Here is a 20190-nt window from a genome sequence, read left to right as displayed (position 1 = left end):
CCCAGGAACCTTATCCAGTTGATGCCATGACAATGTGCAGCAGTCATCAAAGCAAGGGATAGGCCAACGAAATATTGTGTGCACTTATTTGTGTTTTTTGGTTATATTAGCTGCCTGTCATCCTAGTATAAGCAACTAAAAAAAAAAAAAAAAATCACTGCTTTTAAAGATTAGCTGCCAGTATATGGACAAACAACCTAAAAAAAATGAGATAATGTAATTTTTTGAGCAATATTGTAAATTCAGTGGGAATTCCATAGTAGATAATGAACATATTACACAATTTTTGTACAATTAACTTTAAGAAGTATAAATAAAATAGTGCATACATGGGTTATTAAGACTGAGGTTCTAGTGGCTGAAAGCTTTAAAAAAAAAAAAAAAATCAAATAATATTATAGTCTGACTATAGTGATCCACTCATTACTGATTTATTACCTTCACAAAATTACTCTCACACTGTTTGAAAACTGAAACTTCTGAGGACTAATTTTTGTATATAGTACGTCATGTTATACCATCTTAATTTAGCGCACTGTTTTTTTTTTATTTTTATTTTATATTTGATATCATTAAAATAAATAAAATTAATTTAGTATCAATAAAATCACTGTTTTCTAGCTGTCCTATTATCCAACTGTCTGGGTCTTCTGTACTCAAGTAAATTACTGTTTAAATGAAAATTCCAAGTTATTTTAAAATTACTAGCATACTAAAGTTGAAATATCTCAGTGGACCATAAGGAAATTTCATCATTTCCATTAGATATGCTGACACCCTGAGGTGTCAGCATATCTAATGGAAATGATTCTACAAATGAGCCACCTGATTTGTAGAATCTGGAATATGACATCAGCTTGATAGAGCTCTTATTTGTTTGGACAGTTGGGATCGCATGCCTAAATTTTTGTAATTTAAATAACTTAAGTGTCTCTAATTTCAGAGACTTGGGTGAGCCACTACAATTATACAGAGTGTTTCAAAAATGATGGTCAATAATTTAAAGGTGAAAAGTACAAACTAAAATAAGCAAAAAAGTCACTGAACATTGGGCTGCAAATGAACCATTTTCAAGTTAATGCACATTTTCTGTTAAGATCCTTCACTGACTATGGGAGCACTAGTTTAGCAAAAAGCTGTGAATCCTTTGCTAAGGATGGTTTTATTAAACATAAGATAATAAATTTTTAATTTTTGGTTTCAACACCACAGGATTTTACAGATGTTACGTGTTACAGGATATTACAAAAAGTGTTCAAAATGCTGTCTTTGCATCCATAAGCAGCTTTGTAGTCTTTGCATTGAGTTGCGAATCCTCTCAGGCATTCCTAATTTGCGGAAAGGGTCTTTCAACCCAATGCTACAATTCCTCAACTGTGTTAATGTCAGAAGTGTACACCAAGCTTTTTACATGACTCCAGATACAAAAAAAAAAAAAAAAAAAAAAATCCATAGAATTTAAGTCTGACAATCTGGGAGGCCACACTACAGGCCCACCTCTACTTATCTACCATTGACCAAACCTTCTAGTTAGACAGATGTTAGACAAAGTTAGATACAGAGTCAAAACTTCAGCAAAATGTTCTGGCATTGCTGAAGCGGAACATTATCACCATCAAGGAGGTCTGGAAGAACATTCTGCAGGAACTGAAGGTACAGCTCTCCTGTTAGCCTGTTTGGCAGAAAGTGTGGTCCAATTAGACGGTTTCCTAGTAGTCCTGCCCAGACATTCAATGAGAAATGCTGCTGATGTTATGACTCATGAATTGCATTAGGATTTTCGTCAGACCAAACGTGACAGTTATGAAAATTAAAAATACCATCACAAGTAAACCCAGCTTTGTCAGTGAACAAAATGTTGTTTAAAAATTGTGAGTTGAGGACACACTGTTGTTGCATCCACTGGCAGAAGTTCACTCTGGAAGGGTAGTCTGTATTGCTGAGACCTTGTACACGCTGGATATGGTAGGGGTAACTGGCAATGTAAAATTTGCCACACACTGCTATGACTCAGTACACACTCTTGCAGAGCAACCCTTTTTGTCGAAATTCCTGGATTTTGTTCTATTCTTTCTAACACCCTTTCCTCAACATCAGGTGTTATGCTTCTGGGTCTACCTGCTCATACTCTATGTGTGAAGCGTCCGTGTTCTCTATGTACCCTGATGAATGTGCACCTGTTGGGCTGCCTTCGGTGGGGAAATGCTTCTTGGTACAAATGTGCAGTCTCGAGTGCATTGCCATTTACTTTACCATACATGAAGTGCATGTCCGCATACTCTTCATTGCTGTAACCTCTTTCCATGTTGGCTATCTTTTGACAAGTACTAGTATGTCTGCTATGTCTCAGAGCACTGAGAGAGGGGAAAGGGAGAGAATGAGCATAACCTAACCTAAAAAAACAAGTCAGTGGCGGATCCCAACTAGAAATGTGCAATATCTTGAAAAATATCACTTAAAGGACACATGTTTACTAGACTTTTTTTTTTGGCATATTGTAGTCAGTACAGTTCACCATTAAGTTATTGACCATCACTTTTGAAACACCCTGTATATTTTTTAATTAAAATATTAAAAAGTAATTATTTGTCAGTATATTATGGGATTAGAAAAAGAACTTCAGCAATGAACAGATGTTCAGTTATATTTTAAAAAAGTTAAATACATAAAAAGTGATGAAGAGATTTTCTGTTGATTAATTTAGAAATTAAAAATATTTTTGGCTGCATTAAAACTTTTCTCAGGCTAGCTGCAAGCAGAAAGAAAGCATCTTACAGACCAGACATGGCCCATGAGCTACAAACTGAATAGCATTATCACATACAATTGATGAACGAATGCCAAATGCTTTACTAAAATTTCACTGGATAGTTTCTTTAACAATGCATATAGTTTTCCACAATTGATAATGACGTGCTTGTGTTTTGAACTACACTAGCGATGACATTTATTTCACAGTTCACATTGCACATATTCAAATACCCTTTATGGCTTGTAAAATTTAAATAGCATGCCTTTTTATACCTGGAAAAAAAAAAATGCAAGGACATAATTATGATCTTCTCTCCAAGTAACTTTAGTCTTCATGTTGTTTTAAAGACAACCAGATGTAATTGGTTAGGCCATCTTTCTTCATCATATTCATTGAACCAATAAGATTCATTCCACAATAGAGTGGAATGAATCTTATTTTCCACATTAAACTGATAGTTTAATGCCTGTACCATGACTTCATCATACCATTTCCCAAGCATATTAAAACTTTAAACATATCAGTTGTGAAAAAAACTACACTGGCTTTCCTTTTAAGCAGCATATTTAAAAGGCAAATACAAATGAAATATACTAGTAAGAGGGGTTTCCGAAAAGTAAGGTAACACTTTTTTTTCTTAATAATGGTGAAAGGGAATGAGATGAAACGCGGTGGACAGACAGACAGACCCGTTAATAACGTTCAAAAAGACCACCAGTACAGTGTTGCGGTACTGTCGCCTCACAGCAGATTCCAGTTTCAAAATGGCGGCTACCATGCGAGTGTGGTCCAAAACACGTGTTCGTGAAGTTATTTGCTTTTTCTTGCAAGAAAAAGGGTCTTTTCTTGCAAGAAAAAGCAAATAACTTCACGAACACGTGTTTTGGACCACACTCGCATGGTAGCCGCCATTTTGAAACTGGAATCTGCTGTGAGGCGACAGTACCGCAACCAGTCCACAGTGAATGTCACTTGGTGAAGACGAGTGGTTGTAGAGCAAAGATCAAATGCCGCTCTCTTGCAGCTGCAGGAGTGGGCACAAATGCACATGCTCAAAATATCGCCTGAAAAAACCAAACAAATACTTCTAAAAGGTAATTTGGACATGAGAAGACGTCCACAAATCAAAATTAACACAATCACTATAAAAATGGTAACAGAACTAAAATATCTTGGAGTGGTCTTTGATTCAAAATTAACTTTTTACCCCCATTTGATCTACTTGGCGAAGAAAGTGCGAAATTATGCAGGTATGATTGCCAGGATCAGTCGAGCAGACTGGGGACTCAAAAGAAAGACCTTGGCAATCATATACCGTGCAATGTTCCTGCCTGTTATCACCTATGCAGCCGGTGCGTGGTTCATCCGCTCGGCCATAGTAAGAAATAGGACTAAATTAGAATCGATACAAAGGACAATACTACTCACTATTACCAGAGCATGTCGCACGGTAAGCACACCTGCACTACAGTTGCTGGCCGGAACTCTCCCACTTTACCTGGAAGTAGCCAAAAGAGGCTTATATTATAGATTTAAAAAGGTCATACCCACAGAATTTCTGGGGATAGCCCTTGATACAACCAATACCTTCAATGATGAAAGAAAAAGAATAGCCACAAAGCTCCACGAGCTATGGCAAACAAAGTGGGAGCAGGAAACCAGAGGTCTGGTCACCAAACGGTTTCTGCCACTGGTGTCAATGGTTAGCCCAAAGCCACCTAAGTGGTATGCCCCTGGACTTTTTACAACATTTATATTGACAGGGCACGGCTCCCTAAAGGCGAAACTAACCTCCTTAGGCCTGACCGATGACCCAAACTGTACCTGTGGCGAAAGTGAAGACTGGGCACACATTCTCTATGAATGTATAATATATGACATCCCCAGAACAGAGTTAATAGCACAGATTGGTCCCCTTCCCAGGGGAGAAGAGCATCTCTTCATCATAGAAGAGCAAAATTATAAAGCTTTTACATCTTTCACACAGAAAGTTTTCGAAATGCGCAGAGCAATTTCAGCCCCCCCAGCAATTAAACAATAATCAATAGTAAAATTGCCCAAGTTTCCCACCACGCCCAGATGATGACTTAAAAACTGTTAGGATAGCAGTATTCTGCACCCTGACAGAAACCTGACATAACAAAACTCCCCATGACTACCATGCCATGTGTAGGAACCTGGGGCCCCAAACCAATGTAGGGGAGGGGGATGGGAATGCATGCAGAGAAAGTGAATGGGAGTGAGCAGAAGAGCAAATGTAATTGGCCGAAAGAATACAAAGTTAAAAATAACTTGCATTACTTTATATATACTGTACCAACAAACATTTACAAACCACATAAACACTATCACTGCATTCTCCCCTGGCCTGCAAAAAAAAAAAAAAAAAAAAACCTTGCAGCTAGGCCTGCACCACAACTGAAGAATAACAGTAAGTTGCGGTGCCCAGAGAGTGCAGTGCAGAAAGAAAGAGTCGAATAAATGAGATGAGAGCTAGAAGAATGAATAAAAGTGCAAGCGTGAGAGAAAAGAAAACAAACCACAAATGCTAAGTTAAGTACACACTAACCCTGGTTTTAATTAGTATTTAAATTTACGCTACCCATCATTGCATCCCCTCCTGGTGTGTGAGAAAAAGATGAATGAGTTGAGTGAAATAAAAAAAAAAAATTATAAAATAAGAAAAAAGTATAAAAAAATAAATAAATAAAAAAAAAATAATAAAAAATTATAAAATAAGAAAAAAGTATAAAAATAAATAAATAAATTAAAAAAATTATAAAAAAAATAAAAATAATAATAAATAAATAAATAAATAAATAAAAAAAAAAGAATGCAAGTAGAGTGAGAATGCACATTACGAATGAAGTAAATGTGTGCGTCTCCCCCCCCTTCACCTGGTAGGTTCCCCACTGCCAGCTAACATATCCCACCCCCAGAGCGGGATGGGCAGCTGGACCTTCATACCGGATTCGACACTCCTTGGACAAGACACCGACGAAGACATTCTGCGGCTTTGCTGCCAACACGCCATTGGCGATCCGAACTGGGTACTCTAACCTGGTTCCCTTTAAAACCCCATCCCCAGGCAGGGAATGGAGGAGACGGATCTCTGTCTCCTCTCCTCCCTGCCTACCCCCCATATTTCGCCTGGTGGGGCTCGTCTCCACTGACCTCTTTGGGGATGCCTACTCTATCCGTCCCTATTCTTCTATCTGTTTCCTCCCCAGTCTTCAATCTCCCCCCCTCTCTCTCACTAAATCGACTGAGTACACCCCTTAACAATGCCGCCAAATTATAACCAACGTCTAAATTCTACCGGTTTTGTGCAAATCTCTAAGATATCTAACACTATCAGCTTTTATCTAGCGTTACATGTCTAAATTTAATAACATCAAAATTTTGCCCGACCTATTTGGCCTTTAACACATCTCTTTAGTGTTCAACCCTAACCAGCGATTTCCTAACAGCAATCCCATTAAGCATTAATGTCAAATGCATAAACTTTTATTTTATTTTATTTTATTTATTTATTATTATTTTTTAAATAGGCCCTAGCCACTGAAATCCCAGGAAACTAGGTGGCAGGACCTGCCAGAGCAAATTGTTGTGATACTGGATACACCCGGCTAGCCTCCACGTGGCAGGGTATGGGCAACGTTGGGGCCCCACTAGGGGCCTGGCGGCCAATAAGCCGGATAAACAATGGGCACAACATATCACACTGCACAGACACGACCCACACACTTTCAAGTCTCTGGCTTGACAGTGTACTGTCCTCGATACAGCGAAACACACGCGGAGATGGGAGAAATCCCAGGTGCCGTCTGACACGAACATACCTTATGTGGGCTGGTTGCTGTGTATGGAAAAAAGGTGATGACAAAGAAGCAGGTGTGTTTGTGGTGCAATGAATTTAAAGCGGGCCATGTTAAGATTGAAGATCGACATCAGGCGGGCAGGCCTTCATCGAGCAAGACAGAAGACAACATTTTGCGCATTAAGGGCATCGTTCTTGAAAACAAGCGGGTGAAACTGCATGAAATTGCACAAATAGTGAACGTGAGAAATCGTTCATGATGTCCTTGGCTTTCAAAAGGTGTGCTGCAGCTGGGTGCCCCGACAATTGTCAGAGGACGACAAAGCAAAATGCATGGGGATGTGTCTGGAGAACCTGTTGCAATACAGCGATGAAGGAGAGGATTTTCTCGCTTACATAGTCACAGCAGATGAATTTATAACCATCACATGGGTTCATCACTTTACCCTGGAGAGCAAACAAGATTCCATGACGGAAACATTCGCAATCTCCTGTGTGCAAAAAATTCAAAACTGTTCCCAGTGTCTGAAAAGCCATGGCCATAGCGTTCTGGGATCGCGAAGGTGTTCTCGCCTGGTTTATTTCTTGCAGAAGGGAAGAACAATCAATGCACAGCATGCAACATTGGAAAAACTGAAAGCCAGCATTCAAATCAAACGACCAGGACTCCTGACAAGCGGCGTGATTTTGTTGCACAACAATGCAACTCCACACACTGCCAACACCACTTGTGAGTGGTTGCGCTGTAATCATTGGGAAACTGTAACATCCCACAGCCCAGACTTAGTGCCTTCAGACTTCCATTTGTTCGGCCCTCTTTAAAAACACCTTTCAGGAAAGCATTTCACCATGGATGAGGAAGTTCATCAGGCGGTGCGATGTTGGTTACTGCGTGTGGGCACAGACTTCTTCAGTACTGGTGTTGATAAACTGATCCATCGTTGGGACAAGTGCATCAATAAAACTGAAGACTTTGTGGAGAAGTAGTACATGTTCACTTATTTCTTGTATAATTTCAAATTCTTATTATTAAACAACCAGAGAAAAAAATGTTACCTTACTTTTCGGAAATCCCTCGTAAAATAGTATTAGTATATGTTGCAAGGAAGCCCCTCAGGCTTTTGCTATAAAAGCCGAAAAATATAAAAAAATAACCTCCTTATTTGTGTTTCTCTTTGAACAGGAGCTGACCTTTGAATTTCTCCAAGCTGTTGGCCACAACCACCCATGCTGTTAATTTGTTTTAAACTTTCAAATTTTTAGCTAAAAAAGAAAATAAACCTTCCTGCAATCATATCTAAAACTCTTTGGCTGTAATTTGAATTTATGATTCCTAGTTCTAGTGTTATTTATAACCATGAAACTTTCCTTCAATCATTTTAATATCTCTCTCAAAACCTTATATGGCACGATCAGATACTACTAAGTCCCCACACAGTTGAGGTCTTTTCTCCTGAGAGTGCCCTTGTGCCAATATTACCAAGTGCGTTGCCCATGTGTAAATATCTCTCTCTTTCTCCCCCCCCCAGTGCAATCTACCTACTTGGATGCACTATTCTAAGTGAGGTCTCATAAGAGATGGAAGGGGGATAATAATTCCACTATATAAGAGCTTTATACAGTGCGATTATGATCAAATGTTCAATAAATCAGAGAAGGTATCACACAGCCCTCCTTGCCACAGCGAATGGTGCACTTTTGTTTTCCTGTTTAGAAACCTACAAATCTCTTCTTCCTCTACTGTTTTTAATTCATCTCCTCCAAGCATATAAGTTATTCTGGGGTTAAGACCTTGCATTTTGCATCGTTAAAACTTAGTGGCCACTTTTCTGACCATTCCTCAAGTCTATCCAAGTTGCCCTGAAGGAACAGTGCTTGGTGTGTGATCATTAACTACTCTCCCAACGTTGACATCATCTGCAAATCTTCAAGCAACTTGGGCACCAGGCTGCCATGGCAACTAAGAAATCCAGCCTGGCTGCTAGATTTTTACAGATCAGTCTAATGGCTATAAGGAACTACAAATTCTTCGTTTTATGATTGCCACAATGCAATCTTTTCCACAACTGATAATGACCTATGCTTGGGCAATGTTATGATGAAGTCATGGTACAGGCACTAAACTATCAATAGCACTCTATTGTGGAATGAATCTTATTGGTTCAAGGAATGTGATGAAGAAAGATGGCCCAACCAATCACATCTGGTTGTTTTTAACACAGCATGAAGAATTAGTTCTCTTGCATTTTTTTTTCCCAGGTATATAAAGTTATATGGCATGTCATTTAAATTTTAAAAACCATAAAGGGTATTTGAATATGTGCAATGTGAACTGTGAAATAAATGCCATCACTAGCACAAATACAATCATCATATCACATGAATCTTTGGGGAGGGACGATTTGTTTCCAATCAAGAAAGCCATTGAGAGCTATTGCAAAAGAATATAAAGTATGAATGGTAGAGCGCCTCCGTAGCCAAGTGGGCAGGAGCAGCAGTGCGTAGCATGCACTTCTTGATTAGACCAGGGTTTGAGGCCGTGACCACCAAATACGGATAATGCGGAAAGGTCAGTGAATGACCACGCATATCCTCGGAGCAATATGGCCTTAGTTGCTAATGCTCCTATAAACCAAATAACAAACAACAACAATGAATGGTAGAGAAAACAAAAATGGTTAAAAAGTAAGTAGTTAACCAGCATATGAAGAGAAGTGAGAATTGACCTTAGGCAAACATTTTTTCTTTATGTAGTTTGGTATTTTCTTAACTTTTCCAAATTTAGTTATGCTATATGTATCTAGCATTCGTGGGGGAAAGAGATTGTTTCTATTGTAAAACTAGAATAAGGCTAGTCAGATATGATTCCATTTGGTAAAATACAAAATGTTTAATAAGTTTCCAGGTTCTCACAGATGAGATATATTTTTGAAGATTTTTTTTTCAATAACCTGAATCTTCAAATGAATGCATACAAAATAGTTATAATTCATAACTGACAACACTCTGTTTTTTAGGTTGCTGAAGTCTGAGCCTGAATATATGGAAAAATTGAACATCAAGCTGTAATAAAATATCTTTATTTGATGTACACGTTAGTGAAAATGCATAATTTTAGTACACAACAAACTAATAAAGTTGCTAAAGAAATGTCATTTAAGTATATCTCATATTGTGAAGACCTTCACAATGAGTTGCCATGATATTGCACTACCTCAAATAAGTAAGGCTTCACCAATGGAAAAGACTTTTGTTACTTATTCTTGGGAGATACCCTAACGGTACCATTTTGAAGCTTATTGGCTTTTCATCAGTGGGTGGGTAGATGTATCCTGGTGTTGCAATAATGACAACCCAGTTATGAAATATAACTCCACAATATGAGAGATGCCTGATGGTGTGCAAATAGATCAGATTAAAAAGTATTTTAGGGTTAAAGCCTCAGGTTGCATAGAAGTTAATTGAGATTAGCGCAAATGCATCATTTAAGTACTGCATACTAAAACGATGCACTTTAGACACAGCATTAATTCATGCCGTAATGAATTAAGTACTGCGTACTAAATTCATTACGTACACGGTATTAAAATGATGCAATTGCAATAACCTGTCGTTAGTTAACTTCTACGCAACCTGAGGCTTTAACCCTAAAATGCTTTTGGTCTGATCTATTTGCACACCATCAGGAATCTCTAATATACTTACATCACAAACCAGTTATACTTCATAACTGGTTTGTCATCATTGCAAAATCAGGATACCTGCCTACCCACCAAAGAGAGGCCAATAAGCTTCGAAACGGTGCTGTCTGGATGGTGGTATCTGCCCAGAATAAGTAACAATAGTGGTGAAGCTTTACTTATTCAAGGTAGTGCAATATCATGGCAACTTCAGGGGCTCACATCTGATGAGTATGGGCTTGGCACATCCAGGAATCCTGAGCTGGATATCATCATTCTTCTCTTTCTTGGTGATTTCCTTTTACTTTTGACTCTTGTGTTTTTTTTTCTTTCTCTGTCTGTCTGTCTGTCTGTCTCTCTCTCTCTCTCTCTCTCTCTCTCTCTCTCTCTCTCTCTCTCAGAGTAACTCAATTTTTTTTTTGGCTGGTGCAGCAAAAGCCTCAGGCTTCCTTGCACCATATGGCTGCTAATAATAATAACTTGTTGTGAAGGTATTCACAACATGAGATATACTTAAATGATGCCAATTCTTTAGCTACTTTAGTAGTTTGCTGTGTACTAAAATGATGCATTTGCACTAACCTGTACATCAGTTAACTTCTACGCAACCTGGTGCTTTAGCCCTAAAATGATTTTAGTAATATCCTTATTTATAAAAAGAGATTATCAAGCAAGGATATTCATAAAGATGGGGTAAATTAATTAGGAGAGGTTCTACCACATCAAATGTAACTGTCAAAAATTGGGAAGCTAAATTTCACCATGGCAGAATCCAGACTGAAAGTGAACAGTACAGTGGGTGTCCATCAGCAGTAACCAATTCAGAAAAGATCAATAAAATTCTTTTTTTTTTTTTTTTTTTATTTTGGTAGTTGTTGACGCATTGCCTTCTGTGGCCATAGTGCACCTCCCAAGGTTTTTGCAGTACTTTGATCCAAGCCCGAGGCGGGATTGGAACCCGCGACCTTTGGGTTGCCAGGCAGGCACTTTACCCACCTGGCTAGCCCAGTCGGGCAAATAAAATTCATGACATGATGATGGGTGATTAGTGAATAACTGTTATAGAAAGAGTGGTGGCCACAGCCTATTCAACTGAACAGGTGTAAAACAATCTCTCAAATGAATTAAGTAGATCAAAAGATTTCTACATGATTGGTCCCCTCACCTTTTTTACAACCAACCAGAACTGTCTTTTACTCAAAACTTCAATACAACTTTTTGCTCATCACGCAGATCCTGAATGGAAAAATTGAAAAAAACTTTCTGATCAGGTAATATGTAACTATGAATGAAACATGGCTTCATCATTATGAACAGCATCAAAACTGCAATCAAAACAATGGAAGCATGCTGATTCACCGTCTCCAAAAAAGGCCAAGTCAGTCCCATCAGAAGGTAAGAGGTATAGAGTGTCTTCAGGGAGTCAAAAGGGATAATAACAGTAAATTATCTTCCAAAGGTTGGAAGATAATTTACCGTTAAACAATAAGCCGGAGAAACAATAAACGATAATAAGCGAGTTTGACAAATGCCAAATTGTAATGGCCAGATGACTGGGTCAGAGCATATCCGAAACGACATGGCTAGTAGGGTGCTCACGGTCAGCAGTAGTTAGTACCTACCAAAAGTGGTCCAAGGAAGGAAAACCCACGAACCACCAGCGAGGTGTTGGGCAACCACGGCTCGTCAATACTCAAAGTGAGCGAAGGCTCTCCCGGATGGTACGTGGCAAAAGAAGGGAGACTGTGGTGCAACTCGCCGGTAATTGGAATGCTGGTGATGGGAGTAATGTGTCACAACACACAGTACATCAAACCATGCCGAAAATGGGGCTGCGTAGCCGCAGACCTGCTCCGAGTGCCCATGCTAACCAAGGTTCAACCGGCGATAGCACCTACAATGGGCACGCGAGCATCGAAACTTGACCTTAAGTGATTGGAAGAAGGTCGTCTGGTCCGATGAATCACATTTCCTGTTGCACCATGTGGATGGCCGGGTACATGTGGGTGGTTTACCTGGGGAATTGATGGCACTTGGATGCACCGTGGGATGCACAGTGGCGGCAGTGTCATGCTTTGGGCGATGTTCTGCTGGGATACCCTGGGTCCAGTCATCCACTCTGATGTCTACCACCTACCTAAACATCATTGCTGACCAAGTACACCCTTTTATGGCAACGGTCTTCCCCTCTGGTGGTGCCATCTCTCAGCAGGATAATGCGCCATGCCACACTGCCCGAATTGTTCGAGACTGGTTCGCAGAACATGAGAAAGGCTTCCAGGTATTGCCCTGGTCTCCAAATTCCCCAGACATCAATTCCATCGAGCATCTGTGGTTTGCGTTGGAACAGCAATTCCGATCTGCAGCGTCTCAACCACAGACCTTACAGGAGTTAAAGGATCTGCTGGTTACATGTTGGTACCAGATACCACAAGACATTTTGAAATCTTGTAGAGTCCATTCCTCGCCGGGTACGAGCTGTTTTGGCTGCACATGGAGGACCAAAATCATATTAGATAGGTGGTCATATTGTTTTGGCTCATCAGTATATAGCATCGGCCAAAAAAAAAAAAAAAAAACCTTCCCATTTCACCCATCCATTCACTCCAAATGCTTGTCTAGTTCTGCCTTCAACTCATTTAAGTTTTCGACCTCCACTATGACGTGGAAGTTTGTTCCAACTATCAACCACCTGCTGGCTAAAGGTAAATTTCATGGAATGGTCTGTCAGGGAGTTCAAGCTTAAAGGCATACACTGTAAAGACAACTGTTTTCATTGAAGCAACAAGGATGGTTCATTTGCTTCAACATACAGACTTTGGACAGGTGATGTTCTGAATGCACCGGTAGCAATATGAATGGCCTGATAGTGAATGGGGTCAAGCCACCGAAGAAAGCTAATTCTAGCAGATGACCTGAGACCAATAATATAATTTTGACCATACAAGTACATAATACAGATGGAGTAAAGTGCACCAGTCTGCATCACAAAAAGTAGAAGAGAGAGAGAGAGAGCATGGAGAATGTTCAGCCCTCTCACGCACTTTGTGCATAGCTGAAGAATGTGTTGGAGAAATGTCAACTTCTTATCAAATATTAAGTCCCAAGAATTTTGTCTCTGCCACTATTGGAATGGTGCTTTATCCAAGTCTTAATTCAGGTTCAGGATGAAGCTATGCTTGCAACAAAAATTAATGCAAATGATCTTCTCTGGTGGCAACCTTAAACCCTTGACCGTGACCAAGGAGTTAAGACGGTCATTGAATTGTCTCTCAATAACCCTCGTGTTGCATGATTGACAAAATATGCAGAAGTCACCGACATAGTGTACTGTTTATGGTTGGAGAAAGTTGTTCAGTAATGGCATTTACTTTAATGGCAAAAAGCATAACACTTAAAACAGATCCTTATGGTACTCCCTCCTCTTGGCAAAAGGACTGAGAGAGAGAGGGTAGATCCTACATGAACTTGAAAAAAACAAAGGGACAAAAAGTTTTTAAAAAAAAAACAGGAAAGACTGAGGTTATAAAGATCTTTTGAAATCCCAAATCTCTAATTTGTGTCAAGCTTTTTCCATGTCAAAAAAGATGGACACTTGGAGGTCTCTTTTTAGGAACACATCTTGAATAGATGGTTTCATTCTAATTAAGTGGTCCAGAGTGGATGTGTTTCTTCAGAAGCCACACTGAAAGCAGAAGAGATCATTTGATTCTAAGTAAAATAAAAGATGAGCATTTACCATTCCCTTTAATATTTTGTACAAACAAATTAGAGCAATAGGACAGTATTTTTTTGGAAATTTAGGATCCTTTCCTGGCTTAGCAAAAGCAATAATAATCGCCTTGCTCTGCTGTCCAGAAACTGCTCTTCAAGAAAATTTCTGTTGTATAGGAAGAGCAGGTGGTTTTGTGGATTTGGTGATGAATGTTTAATCATTTCATAATGGATATCATCTAGTGCAACAGCATTTGCCTTAGTAAGCATGAGAGCTGTTTCCAGTTCATGTATGGCAAATGGCCCATTATATGGGTAAATACCTTTTGAAGTAAAATCAAGGGTCTGTTTTTCAGTTTGTGTTTAAGGACCAGAAACTGAGGAGTAAGATGACACTGCTGAGATGTTAGAAAATGTTTACTCAAGGGCATTGACTATTGTAATTGAGTCTGCAAGAATGCATCCATTATATTCCAGGACCAATGACGTGTGTAGTATTTTCTCTTCATTTTCCAGATTTTATCCCAAACCACCTTAGATCTGGTTGCTTGGATAACAAAAGTAAAACAGATCCAGGATTCTTCTTGGCTCTGACTTCAGATATAATGTGCTTTGGTGCATGCATCTTTAAAGGCAATGAGATTAGCTGTGGTGGAACATAGTCAGAATATCCCCCAGGTTTTGTTTTGTACCTTTTTTGCTGCTGAGCATTCTGAATTCCACCATGGTTTAGGATATGGTGAAAACTGGGTGGATGTTTTTGGAACTGCAATTTCAGTTGCATAGACAATACTTTCTGTGACGTACATGACTACATCACTGATAAGCTCCTGTCTCACTGTAGTAATATCAGAATTTGTCAGATGTTGAAAAGCATTCCAGTCAGCCTGACCAATCTTCTACCGTGGTAACCTGCTATATAAGTGAGTTAACACAGGGAAGTGATCATTGCCATACAGATTTTCTTTCAAAAAAAGAATCAATAGCAATGGAAAGATCAATGGCAGAAAATGTACAGGATAGCCAAGTGGAAGGTGTTTGTTCCCACATTTAAAAGGGAGAGGCTGTTGTCAGTGAGCATATGCTCTATCACTCATCCCCTTCCACTGATGTCAGCACTACCGCACAATACTATGGCGATTAAAATCCCAAAGTAAGAAAGGGGAAGCAATTGCATAACAAGATTTTCAAGGCCTTTCTGGGGGATGTCAGTCCCAGATGGCAAATAAATAAAACAGACTGTTAACGAAAACCCCCAGTAAACTGCAATAGCCTCTATGCTGGTTTAAGTTGCAAAGTCTAAAATGGAGTCCTTGTCCACAAGGATAGCAACTCCTGCATGAGTAGGGCCATCCACATCCTTACGAATAATACTAATGTTATGCATGGTGGGGTCATCATTTGCTTTTAGCTAAGTCTCCTGTAAGCAAAAACATAATGGTTATCGATTTTAAAGGAATGCCTTGATGTCTTCTGCATTTTGCCAGAATCCACAAAAATTCCATTGTAAGAAGTTAGCAATTACTTGGGCCTGGTGGATCCACTGGTCCACTTCCAAAGTGCTGAGGGCTTACTTTTTTTTCAGTCTTGGATTTATTATTTGGGGGGGGGGGCGTATGGAAAGAGTTTCAAGACTGTTTCATCAGGTATCTCCTTGGTTTCTACTTCTATGTTTTCTTATATTAGTGGCTGTTGATTTTTCTGAGTGGTTACCACTAAATATTTGTAATGCTAGAGTGCAAGGAGATATCGATATGGAAGTGGCAGCTGACTGAGTAAACACCAGGCAATGGGTGTAAATAGCTCTTTCAGTGGTACAGTCATTTTCGTTTGGGTCCTAATAGAACATTTCTTTTCACCCTTTTCAGCACAAGTTGCTTTGTCGCTATTTACTGGTTTAACTGCTTTTATGGCCTCCTGGTACGAAATGTTGAGCTCTCTATCAAGTTGTATTTCTTTTTCTTCCTTTCACCTCTGGCATGCTCGGGAGGTGCTCTCCCTGGCACTTATTATAGATGGGTTTCGCAGCTTTACATGATGCAATTTCATGGTTCTTTGAACCAACAGAGCATGCAAGAGTACCATGGCAAACCATTTGTGAATGTCCTTATTTCTAACACTTGAAGCACCTTAAAAGGATTTGGAACACATGGACATACTGTGCAGTTCAGATAACCAGCTTTAATTTTATTAGGAGATGGCATATTAAAAGTAAGGATGTTGTTCCTAGTCACTCCTTGCGATTATAGTTCTGAACAGATCTCTTCAGACACTTTCAGAAGATCCTATTCAGAGATAATGCCTTGGGATGAGTTCAGTGTCTTGTAGGGTGTTACGGTAATTGTCATTCCCCCCCCCCCAATAGAGGTGGTTTGGAGGAGCTATCTGAGTGTTTTTGTACTTAATTCAATGAGGATATTCACAGAATGCAGCCGTTTTACAGATTTAGGGGAAGACTGCCAACCCTTCTGAATAAAGAAAGGTGACATTTCCCTCTTGGGCCTCTTTGCCGAAGTAGTGGTGTCTGCATCCGTGTCGTGATTCAGTGGTAGAGACCATGTTGGGGCCCCAGAATTTCAGAAAGTTCAGATTATCAGGATCCATATTAGTTTTTATTTTGGTTCGGTGCCCAGGCTCCCTACCCACCAAGGAACCCAAATGAGATGCCCATTACCCAGCAAACAATAAATGTGCTCGGGAATGGGGCAACAGGGCTACCCAGACACTATACCTTCACTGCTGCCCAGCTGAATCCTGTCCCTATGACCGTGAGGGTAGGGCATGGCATTTGACATGGTTGATCCTTGTAGGCGAATCTACTAGCCAAATGATCCTGGATGAGCCATCCCAGGACCACCCATCTTGTCAAAGCAGAGGCCAAAGTAATGTGTTGAAGCTGGGCTCCTCAACCACTAGGATCCCATTTTCCAAGTTTCCATGGATCACAGCACACAACAAATTATGTTCTATGGCAAAAGATGTAAGTAAATATTCGTCACATGACATCATTGGCATGAAATGCAAGATCTATTTTTGCATTTCTTGGTACACATTGAACATTCTCTTAAGGCTATTTGTTTGTAAATGTCTGATTATATCATGTTTCCCACCACTTTAAATTGAAAAATCACATCTACACAGAGCACAATGCAAATTTGTTAGTTTTCAGATTTAACAATACATGGAAAAATCTTGCATATATGCCTTCTGAAAGACATATTTAATTAGCTTTGTAGTACATAATTGAAATATGAAATGAAATGACTGAATAGCACTGTTACAGTACATTTCTATTTTGAACATATACCACGGCACAACTGATGACTAATTCGTTAAAAATAAGAAATTTGCAAAATTTTTAAAAGAATTCAATTTTAATGTAATTTTATTTATTTTTTTTTTTTTGAAAAGAGATGGAGAAGAGGAAAATCAAGTAAAAGAGAGAGAGAGAGAGAGAGAGAGAGAGAGTCTGTCATAAATCTGAAGAGCTGGCAGCTATGCTAATGTATTGAAATGATGTAAATATACGGCATTTAGTTTATATCTTCTGATCAATACCACTGGGAGGACACAGACTGAGAAATTATATTATTTGGTAGGGGCCACAGAAGCAGAACCCACCTGGATTGACAGGTGGGTTCAGTTTATTCTTTTAAAAATAAAAAACAGACAGTGCTTATTCTGCTGGTAGTTGCAACACTACCACCAGAATAAGCACTGTCTGTTTTCTTAGACCAGTATTTTATTTACTTTTCTTACTGTTACATAAAAGCTTACTAAGAATTTATTTAATTTTTCAAATAAGCTTTCAAAAATTATATATACTATTTTTGGCAGTTAACTGAAAAACATATACTGACCATCCACTGCCAAAATAATGGTTCCCCTTCCTTCCAGAGAAGATAATTAATTAATAGTTTATTTTCTCTTTCTAACTGGCTGATATTCTAAAAAAAAAAAAAAAAAAAAAACATGAAAAATTCGGTAATCTAGTTCAGGCAAAAAATGTTAAAATTCATAATTTATGAAAATCTTCCCTTAATGGTTAAATTTTATAAAAAGCAACAGCCTAACATTATCATTTGGTAACAATCACTAAGTCATCATTGATTAAATTGTAGTAAAATAAGACTAAGCTCGTGGTCCTTAATGGGGCAACGCCAACGCCTCCCCTCATGTTAAACGGAAGGCTGACAGAGAGAGAGAGTTGACAAAAACGAACCGGATATGGAAATAAAAGCAAGGATTGAAACGGCCATGCAGTATTTTCTTAAAATGAGACGCACTGTGCAATGGAAACCTGGATCTCCACATTAGAATTTAGATGAGATGTTATGTTTGGTCAGTTTTGTTGTATGGTGCCAAGACATGGACACTGAAAACTAACACCTTGAAAAAACTAAGCATTTGAAATGTGGACATACAGAAGAATTCTAAAGATACCATGGATAGCAAGAGTGACCAATGAGTATCCTGCAGAGAATATGAAAAAACCCAGGAATTTCTGAAGGACCTAAACAAAAGAAAACCCATGTATCTTGGACACCTGATGAGGAACAACAAATATGCAATTCCATGTCTAATTATTGAGGGGAGAATGGAAGGAAGAAGAAAGCACGGGAGAAGATGTACATCATGGCTTGATAACATTAGGAATTGAACAGGACTGAACACCGAGCAGCTGTTCAGAGATACCAGAGACATTTGCCATGGTGGTCACCGACCTCCATTAGGAGATGGCACAGAGAGAGGTAGCAGTAAAATATATGCTAGATAATTATTGTAAGAAAAATAATTCTGCTTCTCTATTAAATGTTAGATTTTTTATATGCAGTTTGCTCAGAAATGGTCTCTGTCCCCTTACTATGCATGCATGGGTGATATAATGTGTAGTTTTCCAGCTTATGATTGCCATAACTGGGAGACAGCTGTTTATGTTACTATCGAATTAGAGAATGGTAAGGCAAGGAGTGAGAGTAGCAACAGGCTTAGAAAGACGAGTTGTGTATATATACATGAGAGAGAGAGAGAGATCATCAGTAAATAAGTCATGAAGTATGGGAAAAAAATAAGAAGTGGGAAACTAACTTGAGTTATTTGTTAATATAATTGCCAGAAACAGTTACCCACACACACTGGTACTGTCAAATTCTGGAAACCCAATGCATACCATTTTCAACCTCCACAGTATCAGAAAAATGTCTACCAATGAGATATTTTTCAAGTGAACCATATAAATGGAAATCAATATGGACAAGGTTAGGCCTCCTGCGAGGATTTTCAAGAAGTTCCCACTGTATGCAGCCTTGTGTTGCAACTTCGCTTCTCAATGGCCAAGGTTGATTTTCTACAAGTTGAGTCCCTAAGTTCTTTCAAAATTATGCAATACAACATAATTTATGGTGCCTCCAAGCTTTTGAAAAGACAAAAAATATCATGACCACCCCAGAAAACAGTTAACATTAACTTCCCTGCTGTCAACACAGCCTTAAAATTCTTTGTGGGTGCATGAGACCTGGGGCAAACAGGTTCACTGAAACCCCCTTTCAATATGCCTGGGACAAATGACCTGCCTGCTTCCCTAGCACTGATGTATATTTCATAGCTTCCAACTTTTTTCTAACTTGAAAAGCTGGAGATTATATATTTGTAAGCAGGAGGAAAACAGGAAAGTTTTTTTTGGCCAAAACAAGTTAAAAAAAAAAGGGGGGGGGGGTTGTATAAAGCAGTTCTTCTCAAAAAACAGAATGTAAACAGGGAGCATTTTTAAAGTCCACCAAAAATTAAATTTCACTGACAAAATACACATTTTATATTAAAATACAGCCCCAAGATTGTGTATCACACAGTACATTTTTAAAGATTAGCTTACCTAATATTTTCTGTCTGTATTTCTGTTTGGATTATCTTTAGACATCAACTGATTATGATTGCTAGAAAAGAGAGATACTGAAGCAGATCTTTCATCTCTTTAGAGATGTTGAGTCAAAGTTTTGTTTATAACAACAGCACTGCTGTTCAGACTTGGTTGTCAAGAGCATTTCCAAATCTATATCAGAAAGAGATCTGAATTCAGTTTTTTCCTTTCTGGTTGTTCTCTGTTGCTCAGCATTGCTATGGGAAATTATTAAAATGACAAGAATAACGTTATGTTTCAAGCTTCCTTGTAGAATTGTCAGTTCTCCAACCAAGGACCACTATACATCAATTCTTTCTTTCTTTCT

The 20190-nt window shown here is 38.8% G+C and overlaps 1 protein-coding gene across 1 annotated transcript in view; it reads right to left on the bottom strand.

The window, feature by feature from the left end:
- Window positions 1–20190, bottom strand: part of LOC150084581 (tubulin epsilon and delta complex protein 1-like) — a 203771-nt gene that overhangs the window by 48766 nt on the left and 134815 nt on the right. The window contains exon 6 of the mRNA XM_090376295.1: window positions 17827–17913. Within this exon, the coding sequence (XP_090232421.1) occupies window positions 17827–17913 (87 nt within the window). The remainder of the gene's footprint in view (window positions 1–17826; window positions 17914–20190) is intronic.

The sequence above is a fragment of the Mastigoproctus giganteus genome, chromosome 6, assembly GCF_048544385.1.
Source record: "Mastigoproctus giganteus isolate SK-2022 chromosome 6, ASM4854438v1, whole genome shotgun sequence".
Lineage (NCBI taxonomy): Eukaryota > Metazoa > Arthropoda > Arachnida > Uropygi > Thelyphonidae > Mastigoproctus > Mastigoproctus giganteus.
The sequence above is the reverse complement of the archived record's forward strand: the minus strand, read 5'-3'. Positions and strand labels throughout refer to the sequence as shown.